This window comes from Mobula birostris, chromosome 11 (genome assembly GCF_030028105.1).
Source record: "Mobula birostris isolate sMobBir1 chromosome 11, sMobBir1.hap1, whole genome shotgun sequence".
Taxonomy (NCBI): Eukaryota; Metazoa; Chordata; class Chondrichthyes; order Myliobatiformes; family Myliobatidae; genus Mobula; species Mobula birostris.
The window spans coordinates 112,015,308-112,027,651 of record NC_092380.1 but is presented as its reverse complement, the minus strand read 5'-3'; the positions used below and the strand labels follow the sequence as shown (position 1 = coordinate 112,027,651).

The 12,344-nt window shown below is 46.6% G+C and overlaps 1 protein-coding gene across 16 annotated transcripts in view; it reads right to left on the bottom strand.

Annotated features, from left to right (window-relative positions):
• LOC140205309 (liprin-beta-2-like) overlaps positions 1-12,344 on the bottom strand; it is a 245,569-nt gene that overhangs the window by 54,843 nt on the left and 178,382 nt on the right. For 14 of the 16 annotated variants that reach the window (XM_072272853.1, XM_072272852.1, XM_072272847.1 and 11 more), the window contains 4 exons: positions 9,199-9,266; positions 4,802-4,867; positions 3,928-3,988; positions 18-56 (listed from right to left, as the gene is read on the bottom strand). In XM_072272853.1, coding sequence (XP_072128954.1) covers positions 18-56; positions 3,928-3,988; positions 4,802-4,867; positions 9,199-9,266 — 234 coding nt within the window. The remainder of the gene's footprint in view (positions 1-17; positions 57-3,927; positions 3,989-4,801; positions 4,868-9,198; positions 9,267-12,344) is intronic. The other 2 variants (XM_072272843.1, XM_072272848.1) reach the window with 2 other exon arrangements.

Below are 12,344 nucleotides of genomic sequence, written 5' to 3'. Positions count from 1 at the left end.
AATAAATGAGTTAATACCTCCAGATGTGGGGGTTCCTCGTTCTCCCTGACTGAGAGCTGCAGAGATGGAGGAGAAGAGAAGAGGAAGGTGGATTCAGTGCATGGATTGATGGAGGAGTTAATAGAGACACCTTGTTAGTACACATTGCTAGCTCTGCGACACAGAAAGGCAACAGTGATATTCAGTATGGGATGCACTAGGTGTTTCTCTGGACAATACCCCAGGAAGAGGATGGTCCGTTTGTGCTGAACCCAAATGTTTTGTGGCAAAACTTTCACCATCAGCTTTTCTGTAGGAACAGGTTTCTGATGGAATGCTTCAACTTCAGTTCCTATGCCCCAATTCTAACCTAGGAGTAAGTCCTGATCTAGAAAAGACAATGCACCTGAATGAGTTATATAGAATTATACACACCGGAAACAGGAAACTTCGGCTCAACTTGTCCATGCTGATCAAGGTGCCAACGTCAGCTGTCCTATTTCCTCACATTTGCCCGTGTGCTTATGTGTCTGTGCGCTCAAATGCCCGTGCGTGTATTTGCGTGAACGTGCGTGTGTGCGAGAGAGAGTACGTGAGAGTGAGTTATTGTGTTGTGTGGGTGACAGAGAGGGTGAATAAGAGTATGAGAGTGTTTGTGAGAGTGTATGGGAGCATGTGGGTATGAATGTGTGAAGGAGTAAGAGATTTTTTTTGTGTGTGAGAGAATGTACGAGTATTTGTATGAGTGCATCGAAGTGTGCATGAGTGTGTGTGAGAGAGTGTGTATCTGACAGACTGTGTGTGTATCTCTCCTGTCTTTGACTATTCTCTAGGTCCTTACTATCGCCTGTAACCATGGAAAAATAAGCAGCATCATAGAGTGATGCAGCTCAGAAAACAGGCCCTTCAGCCCAACTCGTCCTTGCTGGCCAGGGTATTCACTGAAGCTAGTCCATTTGCCTGAGCTTGGCCCAACCTTTTCTATCCACATACCTGCCCAAATGTTTTTTCAACATGGGAACTGTACCTGCCTCCACCACATCCTCTGGCAGTGAGATCCACATACCCACCACCTTCCGTTCCCCCTCAGGTCTTCTTTAAATCCTTCCTCTCTCACCTTAAATGCATACCCTCTAGTTTTAGACCCTCCTACCCTAGGAGAAAGACTGTGACCACCCACCTCATCTATGCCCCAATGGGCACCATGTTGGCCTCTGTCTCACCAACTGATTCCAAGTTCAAATCCCACTTCTGCCATTCAATAAGACTGTGGCTTATCTGGCCACAGACTCCACTCCCCCTACCTGCCTTCTCCCCATAATCCTTCATTACCCTGCTTGGTAAAAGTCCACCTAACTGTGGCTTCAATGTATTCAGTGAGGCAGCCTCTACTACTTCCCTGGACAGAAGATTCCACAGATTCACTACTCACAGTTTCTCCTCATCTCTGTCCTAAATCTTCTCCCCTGAATCTCGAGGCTATGTCCGCTAGCTCTAGTCTCACTTATCGGTGGAAACAACTTTTCTGCCCCTATCTTATTCTTTTCGAACATCGACTCCATGTGACCTTTCAGTCTGCTCCTACAAGGAGGTCACTTACTGCCCGTTACACTGCTGGCAATAAGGGCAGCAATGAAGGTCCTCCATCTCTGGAGGTGTCTGGAGCTTTCTTCATCATGTCCGTAGCTTCCTCTCAGTTTTCACAGCTGTCAGTCTTGCAAGTCCCAGGTGGAGACTCAGGAATACCGGCTGAACCCCCGACTCTGGAGGATCAGAAGACCACTCCTAATCTGGCCTATATCCTTTGACTTGTTTGGCCTGGGTGACCTTGCCAAGAGCTAAAGCATAAATCCCTGATTCCAGCCGGCATAGCTCTCTGGGTCACTGAGGCATGCAAACCTCCAAACCTTGACAAGGTTGTGGTCTTCTTGGAGGCTGCAAGGAGGTGTCCTGATAAAAATATTCACAGCTTTTAACAGTTGAAAATAAATTATGGAGAGAGGTTGGGACTTCCTTCATTGGAGCAGAGGAGATCTGAGGAGTGATCTTAGAGGAGGTGTATAATATTATGAGGGACATAGATAGGGTGAATATGCACCATCCTTTTACTGGGGTTGGGCAAATCAAGAACTAGAGGTCACAGGTTGAAGGTGAGAGGGGAAAGATTTATTAGGAACTTGAGGACCAATGTTTCCATCCAGAGGATGATCAGTATTAGGAATGAGCTGCCAGAGGCAGTTGTTGAAGCTGGTTGAATAATAATATTTAAAAGATACTTAGGTACATTGATGGGAAAGGTTTTGAGGGGTATGGGAAAAACATTGGCATCGGGCTGTTTGGGACAATACAGTCTTGTAGCTACTAGAGTAACAGGACAGCGCCAGCAACACGGATTCAATTCTGCCGCTGTCCGTAAGCGTCCGTACATTCTCCCCATTTCCTCCGGGTGCTCTGATTTCCTCCCACATTCCAAAGAGGTATGGGTTAACAGGTTAATTGGTCACGTTGGGGTAATGACACATTTCACTATATGGTGTGGCATGGTAGTGCAGTGGTTTGTACAACACTTTACGGTACCATCAACCCGGATACAATTCCAAACATTGCTTGGAAGGAGTTTGTACATCCTCCTTGTGACCATGTGGGCTTCTTTCGGGTGCTCTGGTTTCCTCCCACAGTCCAAAGACATACCGATTGGTGGATTAATTGGTCATTGTAAGCTGTCCTGTGATTAGGCTACCTCGAACTGCATCTCAGTATATAAACGGATAGATGTCTCAATGTACTTGTGATAAATCTGGGCGACATAGGCCCCTTGGACAGAGCAGAGATGAGTAGGAATTTCAAGGCCAGTGGAGACCAAGACATTGGGTATATTTAAAGTAGAGATTGATAGTCTCTTGATTAGTAAGGGTATCAAATGTTATAGGAAGAAGGCAGCAGTATGGGGTTGAGAGAGATCATAGTTCAGCCATGGTGGAATGGTGGAGCAGACTTGATGGGCTGAATGGATAATTCATTTTGGTCACATGCCTTCAGTTATCAGTGGGACTGCTTCAGGTACAATGGTCCCACCATACACTTACACAGCCTCCGCAAACTGGCTCTACTCCCTCAGATCTGAGGGATATCGCAACAACTCTCCCGCAATAGGACTGTGTCCAAGTTCTTGTGATATTTGTTTTCATTTCATGGCTAACTGGGCCTTTTCTGATTGGCTACCGGTGACGAGTGGGGTTTCACAGAGGTCAGTGTTGGGACCAGTTCTTTTCACATGATATGTCAATGATCTGCATGCCAAGATTGATGGTCTTGTGGCCAAGTTTGCGGATGATATAAAGTTAAGTGGAGGGGCAGGTAGTGTTGAGGAAGCAGGGAGTCTGCAGAAGGACTTAGATTAGGAGAATGGGCAAAGAAGTGGCAGATGGAATACGGTGAAGGGAAGTGTATGGTCATGCGCTTTGGTAGAAGGAACAAAAGCACGGACTCTTTTCTAAACTGGGAGAACATTTAGAAATCAGGGGTGCAAAGGGACTTGGGAGTCTTAATGCAGGAATCCCTAAAGGTTAGTTTACAGTTTGAGTCAGTGGTAAGGAAGACAAATGTAGTGTTAGCATTCATTTCAAGGTTGACAGGTTCTTGATTAGTAAGGGTGTTAAATGTTATGGGGAGGTGGGAGAGTGGAGTCAGGGGGGACGTTAAATAAGTCATGATAGGGTGCCAGAGCAGACACAATGTGCCAAATGGGCTATTCTGCCCCTACGTGTTATGGTCTTTTATATATATATATATATATATATATCTCCACAACACAGTGTACATCCTGCAAAGATCTCTCTGAAATAAAAGCCAGTAAGTGAGGAGTCGGAGGTATTAAGAGCCAGGACACGCGCTTAGGCCAACGATTTCCCCTCCTCCCCCACCACAGTGGGCAATCGCATTGCTGACCTTTGGGCTGCGTGTGCTGTTCAGCTCCTCCAGGCTGGCAGACGTCCACTTTGGCTCGGCCCTGTGGGGTTTGAGAGAAAGAACAAGTAACACACGGGGCATCTGCCAATCTCTGGATCGAACGTCCTGAGTGCTTAGACATCAAGGCTCAAATGTAAATGTGCCACGAGTCCCAGATTCGATACAGAGTTCGGGGGTAGAAGACTGAAGGACTAAACTCTTGGGCTGGCCTGTATGGAGGTCGAGGCCTGATGCCTGCGCGTTTGAGAGGAAGGGGCTCGAGTGGGGAGAGCGGGAGGGGTTTGCGGGGGGGGGGAGAGCAGAGGGGGCTCGGGGGAGAGCGGGAGGGGTTTGCGGGGAGGAGAGCGGGAGGGGTCTGGGGGGAGAGCGGGAGGGGTTTGCGGGGAGGAGAGCGGAAGGGGTCTGGGGGAGAGCGGGAGGGGTTTGCGGGGGGGAGAGCAGAAGGGGCTCGGGGGAGAGCGGGAGGGGTTTGCTGGGGGGGAGAGCAGAAGGGGTTCGAGGGGGAGAGCGGGAAGGGTCTGGGGGGGGAGAGCAGGAGGGGTTTGAGGGGGTGGGTTTCGGCGACAGAGGGGGTGTGGTTTGAGGCCTGCTGAACATCCCCTGGTGAAGTGTAGGCATCTCTGCTCTGCCTCATTGGCAGTGTGGGAGGTGCAGAAGGGCCTGACGGGGAATGTGTCACCGAGCTGTCAGTGAATTTCACCCTGAGAGGGGAATGTGGACAGGGACTCCTCACTACCCACCCTCCCCAGTGGTATCCAAAAGGTCTGAGGAGAACAGGCAAGACGCCTCACTGCCCGTGGCTGTGGTGGTCACTACAGAGTTCGATGGTCCAAGAATCCACCCTGGTACTCACCAGTGGCTTTCACCTGTGATTCCATCGTCCACAGAGGTGCTCCGGTCATGAGAAATCTCCATACTTCTGTCATATGGAGAAGGGGCAATCAGTGCTGAAGGCAAAGTCAAATGTACTGCCATTTGGACAAGTATGTGTGAGTGGTTGAGGGTGAGATGGGGGCGGGGTTGGAAAGGAGGGATGGTTATCGAAAGGCCTAGATAGAGTGAATGTAGAGAGGATGTTTCCGATAGTGCGAGAGTCTATGACCAGAGGAGACAGTGCCTCAGAATAGAGGAACGTCCATTTCAAATAGAGATGAGAAGGAATTTCTTTAGCCAGAGGGTGGTGAATCTGTGAAATTGATTGCCACAGATGGCTGTGGAGGCCAAGTCATATAAAGCAGAGTTTGTTAGGTTCTTGATTAGTCAAGATGTCAAAGATTACAGTGAGAAGGCAGGAGAATGGAGCATAGAGGGATAATAAGGCCATAAGATCATAAGACATGGGGACAGAATTAGGCCATTTGGCCCATTGGGTCTGCTCCACCATTCAATCATGGCTGATCCTTTTTTCCCCCACTCAGCTCCACTCCCTGGCCTTCTCCCCATAACCTTTGATGCCATGTCCCACCAAAAACATATCGAACTCTGCCTTAAATACACTTAAAGATCTGGCCTCCACAGCAGCCTGTGGTAACAAATCCCACGAATTCACCACCCTCTGGCTAAAGAAATTTCTCCGCATCTCTGTTACTAAATGGACGCTCCTCTATCCTGAAGTTGTACGCTCTTGCCCTTGACTCACCCACCATGTGAAACACTCTTTTCACATCCACCATAACTAGGCCTTTCAACGTTTGAAAGGTCTCAATGAGATAGCCCTCATCTGTCTAAATTCCAGCGAGTACAGACCCAGAACCATCAAATGTTCCTCAAATGATAACCCTTTCATTCCTGGAATCATCCTCTTCTGAACCCTCTCCGATGCCGGCACATCTTTCCTTATATGAGGAGCCAAAAACTGTTCACAATACTCAGGGTGAGGCCTCACCAGTGCCTCATAAAGCCTCAGCATCACATCCTTGCTCTTGTATTCTAGACCTCTTGAAATGAATGCTAACACTGCATTTGCCTTCCTCACCACCAACTCTACCTGCAAGTTAAGCTTTAGGTTGCTCTGCTCAAGGACTCCCAAGTCCCTTTGCATCTCAGATTTTTGGATTTTTGCCTAATTTAGAAACAGTCTACACAATTATTTCTTCTATCAAAGTGCATGACCATGCATTTTCCAACATTGTATTTCATTTGCCACTTTCTTGTCCATTCTCCTATTCTGTCTAAGTCTGTCTGCAGCCTACCTGTTTCCTCAACACTACCTGCCCCTCCACCAATCCTTCGTAACATCCAAAAACTTGGCAACAAAGCCATCTACTCCATCATCTAAATACAGCATAAAAAAAAGTGGTCCCAACACTGACCCCTGTGGAACATCACTACTTACTGGCAGCCAAGCAGAAAAGGATTCTTTTATTCCCACCAGTTGGCTGCCTCTCACCAATGCTCTAACTATGCCAGTAAATTTCCTGTAATACCATGGGCTCTTAACTTGGTAAGCAGCCTCATGTGTGGCACCTTGTCAAGGGCCTTCTGAAAGTCCAAATATACAACATCCACTGCATCCCCTTTATCTATCCTACTTGTAATCTCCTCAAAAGATTCCAACAAGTTTCAGGCAAGATTTTCTATTAAGGAAACCATGCTGACTTTGTCCTATCTTGTCCTGTGTTATCAAGTACTCCATCACCTCATCAACAATTGACCCCTGCATCTTCCCACTGAGGTCAGGCTAATTGGTCTATAATTTCTTTTCTGCTGCCTTCCTCTTTTCTTGAAGAGTAGAGTGACATTTGTGTTGGTGCGTGGCCAAGTAGTTAAGGCGTCGGTCTATTGATCTGAAGGTCGCTAGTTCGAGCCTCAGCTGAGGCAGCGTGTTGTACCCTTGAGCAAGGCACTTAACTACGCATTGCTCTGCGATGACACTGGTGCCAGCTGTATGGGTCTTAATGCCCTTCCCTTGGACAACATCAGTGGCGTGGAGGGGGGAAACTTGCAGCATGGGCAACTGCCGATCTTCCATACAACCTTGCCCAGGCCTGTGCCCTGGAAATCTTCCAGGGCACAAATCCATGGTCTCACGAGACTAACGGATGCCTATATAATAAGAGTGACATTTGCAATTGTCAGTCTTCAGGCACTATGCCAGAGCCCAGTGATTTTTGAAGGATCATTATAATACCTCCACAATCTCTGCCACTGCCTCTTTCAGAACCCTAGAGTGCAGTTCATCTGACTCGTGTACCCTGAGGTCCTTCAGCTTTCTGAACACCTTCTTCCTAGAAATAGTAACTACATTCACTTCTCTTCCCTCACACCCTTCAACATCTGGCACACTGCAGGTGTCTTCCACAGTGAAGACTGCTGCAAAATGCTTATTTTGTTCATTTGCCATCTCCTTGTCCCCTGTTATTATTTCTCCAGCCTATTTTCTAGCGGTCCTTTATCCACTCTCAACTCTTTTATTTTTTACATATTTGAAAAAGCTTTTACTGTCTACTTCAATTTTGTTTGTTAGTTTGCTTTAATATTTCATGTTTTCCCTCCTAATGACTCTTTTAGTTGTTCTCTGTAGGTGTTTAAAAGCTTCCCAATCATTGTCTTCCCACGAATTTTTGCTTTGTTATATGCCCTCTCTTTTGCTTTTACCTTTGCTTTGATTTCCCTTGTCAGCTATGGTTATATTATTTTGCCATTTGAGTATTTCTTTGTTTTTGGAATACATCTATCCTGCACCTTCATTTTTTCCCAGAAACTCACGCCATTGCTGCTCTGCTGTCATCCCTGCCAGCATCTCCTCCCAATTTACTTTGGCCAACTCCTCTCTCATACCACTGTAATTTCCCTTACTCCACTGAAATACTGCTACATCAGACTTTACTCTCTCCCAGTTGAGTTCAAGTTGAGCTCAATCATGTTATGATCACTGCCTCCTAAGGATTCTTTTACTTTAAGCTCCCTAATCATCTCCGGTTCATCACATAATACCCAATACAGTATAGCAGATCCCTAGTAGGCTCAATAACAAGCTGCTCTAAAAAAACCATCTCATAGGCATTCAACAAGCTCACTCCCGAGATCCATTACCAACCTGATTTTTCCCAATCAACGTGCATGTTGAAATCTCCCATGACTATCAAAACATTGCCCTTTGGATATGCCTTTTCTATTTCCTGTTGTAATCTGTGGTCCACCTCCCAGCTACTGTTGGGAGGCCTGTATATCCGTTTATCCTTGCAGTTTCTTTCCTCAACCCACAAGGTTTCAACATCTTCTGATCCTATGTCGCATCTTTCTACTGATTTGATGCCATTCTTTAGCAGCAGAACCGCGCCACCCCACCTGCCTACCTTCCTACCTGTCTGATACAACGTGTAACCTTGGATATTCAGCTTCCAACTACAAAAATCCTTCAGCCACAACATCATACCTGACAGTCTGTAATAGTGCAACAAGATCATCCACCTTATTTTTTATACTCCGTGCATTGAGATATAACACGTTGAGTACTGTATTTGCTGCCCTTTTTGATTCTGCATCCCTCATGCATCAATACTCACCCTGCTGGCTGTAATTTTGTCCTATCATCTGCCTGCCCTTCCTGACAGTCTGACTGCACATTATCAGCCATGATGGAATGGTGGAGCAGACTTGATGGGATGAATGGCCTAATTCTGCCCATGGGTTATGGTCTTACACGTGGGCACAGGAGCACGTAGTGTCAGATACACACCGTTCAGAAGAAAATACGTTAATTAAATTTTATAAATCTTTTGAAGAAACACAGTTAAAACAAAACCACAACTATTTTTTTTGCCAAGTGATCAAAGGCAGTGATTAGGTTAGAGGGCAGAGCTGTGACAACTGATGGGGGAGTTAGACCAAAGGCATCTTGAAGTTCAAAGCTCACAACAACAAGACTTTCCAGTCGCTGGAACATGTCTCACTTCTCCCTCATTCCTCACTCAACCTTCTCATTCCTCCTCAACCTCTCCTCTCACTACCTCCTTCCAAAACTTCCCCTTGTTCCCCTCCCCATCCACTCCCCACTCCTTCCTCCAACTCTCTTCCTTGTTCCTCACCCCGCTCTCGTTCCACTCTCTCTCCACACCACTTTCCCCAATTCTCCCTCACAGACTCCCCCTGAATCCTACCCTCCCCCTCTCCTTTCACTCCTCTCCATCACTCCCTCACTTCTCTCACCCCAACTCTCCACCCTCCCCTCCATTCCCCCCAGCCATTTAAACCCCATTCCTGTCCTCTCTCCTTCCCACCCTCCCCTCCCTGGCAGAGTTTCCTCACCTCGTGTTGATCTCCACAGGAGTCAGACGTAGTCCCACTGGGATTGAGTACACACTGGGTGACAGCTGCTGTGAAACAGAAAGATTTACAAGTGACAGGAGTACCTCCCTTTGAATTAGATCACGTATGCCGTGCCAGTGTGGCGGTTAGTGTAAGGTTTTACAGTGCTAGCGGTAAGATGTAGGTTCAATTTCTGCCGCTGTCTGTAAGGAGATTCCTCCCACATTCTAAGGACATACAGGTTCGGGTTAGTAAATTGTGGACATGCTCTGTTGGCACTGGAAGCATGGCGACACTTGCAGGCTGCCCCCAGCACATCCTCAGGCTATGTTGGTCCTTGACGCAGACGACGGAGTTCACAGTCTGTTTCAGTGTATACATGACAAACAAAACCAATGTTTTAATTCTTTAAAGATCATCTTTAATCTTTAATCAGAAAAGAAAGATAAATTCCTCACTGTGCTAAGGCTTCTAGCATCTTTTAGCAGCTCCTATGATGACAGAACATCTCAAAGTGCTTCACGGCAAATTAATCCTGTTTGTTAAACTCAAAGTAAAAGTAAAATTTATTATCAGAGTACATACATGTCACCACATACAACCCTGAGATTTTTTTTCACGGGCATACTTGACAAATCTATAGAACAGTAACTTTAAGCAGGATCAATGAATGAAAGACTGTGCAAATGTAGATATAAATCTCTGGAAGTGTCATGGGAAAAAGAGACAAACTACAAGATCTCAACAGGATGATCCCAGCATCAATCTGTCTCTGTGTCAGGTGACTGGGCTGAACTCCATTCTGACCCACAGCCTCTTTGTTTCCATCTGCCTGAATCTCATTTACCTCCCGAACCCTTTTTCCCCTCAAAGTTTGTATGTTCTTCCTGAGACCACGTGGGTTTCCTCTGGTTTCCTCCCACAGTCCAAAGACATATCGGTTAATAGACAATAGACAATAGGTGCAGGAGTAGGCCATTCAGCCCTTTGAGCCAGCACCGCCATTCACTCTGATCATGGCTGATCATCCATAATCAGTACCCTTTTCCTGCCTTCTCCCCATATCCCTTCACTCCGCTATCTTTAAGAGCTCTATCTAACTCTTTTTTGAAAGAATCCAGAGAATTGGCCTCCACTGCCTTCTGAGGCAGACCATTCCACAGGTCCACAACCCTCTGTGTGACACACATCAAAGTTGCTGGTGAACGCAGCAGGCCAGGCAGCATCTCTAGGAAGAGGTACAGTCGACGTTTCGGGCCAAGACCCTTCGTCAGGACTAACTGAAAGAAGAGCTAGTAAGAGATTTGAAAGTGGGAGTGGGAGGGGGAGGAGGAGATCCAAAATAATAGGAGAAGACAGGAGGGGGAGGGATGGAGCCAAGAGCTGGACAGGTGATAGGCAAAAGGGATATGAGAGGATCATGGGACAGGAGGCCCAGGGAGAAAGAAAAGGGGGAGGGGAGGAAAACCCAGAGGATGGGCAAGGGGTATAGTGAGAGGGACAGAGGGAGAAAAAGGAGACAGAGAAAAAGAATGTGTGTATATAAATAAATAACGGATGGGGTACGAGGGGGAGGTGGGGCATTAGTGGAAGTTTGAGAAGTCGATGTTCATGCCATCAGGTTGGAGGCTACCCAGACGGAATATAAGGTGTTGTTCCTCCAACCTGAGTGTGGCTTCATCCTTACAGTAGAGGAGGCCATGGATAGACATATCAGAATGGAAATGGGACGTGGAATTAAATGTTCCATGATCCTCTCATATCCCTTTTGCCTATCACCTGTCCAGCTCTTGGCTCCATCCTTCCCCCTCCTGTCTTCTCCTATCATTTTGGATCTCCCCCTCCCCCTCCCACTTTCAAATCTCTTACTAGCTCTTCCTTCAGTTAGTCCTGCGAAGGGCCTCGGTCTGAAGTGTCGACTGTACCTCTTCCTAGAGATGCTGCCTGGCCTGCTGCGTTCACCAGCAACTTTAATGTGTGTTGCTTGAACTTCCAGCATCTGCAGAATTCCTCGTGTTTGCATTTTTAAATTCACTACTGCGAACTCTCTGTGTGAAAAAGTTTTTCCTCAAGTCCATTCTAAATTGTCTACCCCTTATTCTTAAACTGTGGCCTCTGGTTCTGGACTCCCCCAACATCGGGAACATGTTTCCTGCCTCCAGCGTGTCCAATCCCTTAATAATCTTATATGTTTCAATCAGATCCCCTCTCATCCTTCTAAATTCCAGTGTATACAACCCCAGTCGCTCCAATCTTTCAACATATGACAGTCCCACCATCCCGGGAATTAACCTCGTGAACCTACGCTGCACTCCTTCAATAGCAAGAATGTCCTTCCTCAAATTTGGAGACCAAAACTGTACACAATATTCAATGTGTAGTCTCACCAGGGCCCTGTACAGCTGCAGAAGGACCTCTTTGCTCTTATACTCAACTCCCCTTGTTATGAAGGCCGGCATGCCATTAGCTTTCTTCACTGCCTGCTGTACCTGCATGCTTACTTTCAGTGACTGATGAACAAGAACACCTAGATCTCATTGTACTTCCCCTTTTCCTAAATTGACACCATTCAGATAGTAATCTGCCTTCCAGTTCTTGCCACCAAAGTGGTTAGTAGGTTAAATGGTCAGGCTAGGATTAAATCAGAGGCTGCTGGGGGTGCGGCTTGAAGGGCCAGAAGGGCCTTTTCCGTGCTGTATCTCAATTAAAAAAATAGGTCATCAAATCGGTGCCACCCACTTACACTAGTCCTATCGTTTTGTTCCAAAATCACCTCTCTGTCTGGGTTCCACCACTTTCTGCTCTACTCAGTTCAGGTCATGTGCTGAGGTGAGGTAAGGTACAATGAAAACTAGCATTGCACATTGGTGTAGAGAATGCACAGAACATAAATTAAAATTCAGAAAATGAATTCACCAAATTGCCATCAGGGAGATTCTACAAGTCCATCACCACCAGGACTACACGTCTTCTCTGAAGCTTCTATCCTGTAGCTCTCCAGGATCACTCACTCCGGTGTGATACCCTAACACAACATTCGTTAAATGGTCTTTCCTGTTCTCTGTGTTCTGTTGATAATTATTGAGTCTGTTCATAAGTTCACATTTATTTCTGTTTGATTTTTGACGTTTGAGCATGTGACCGTT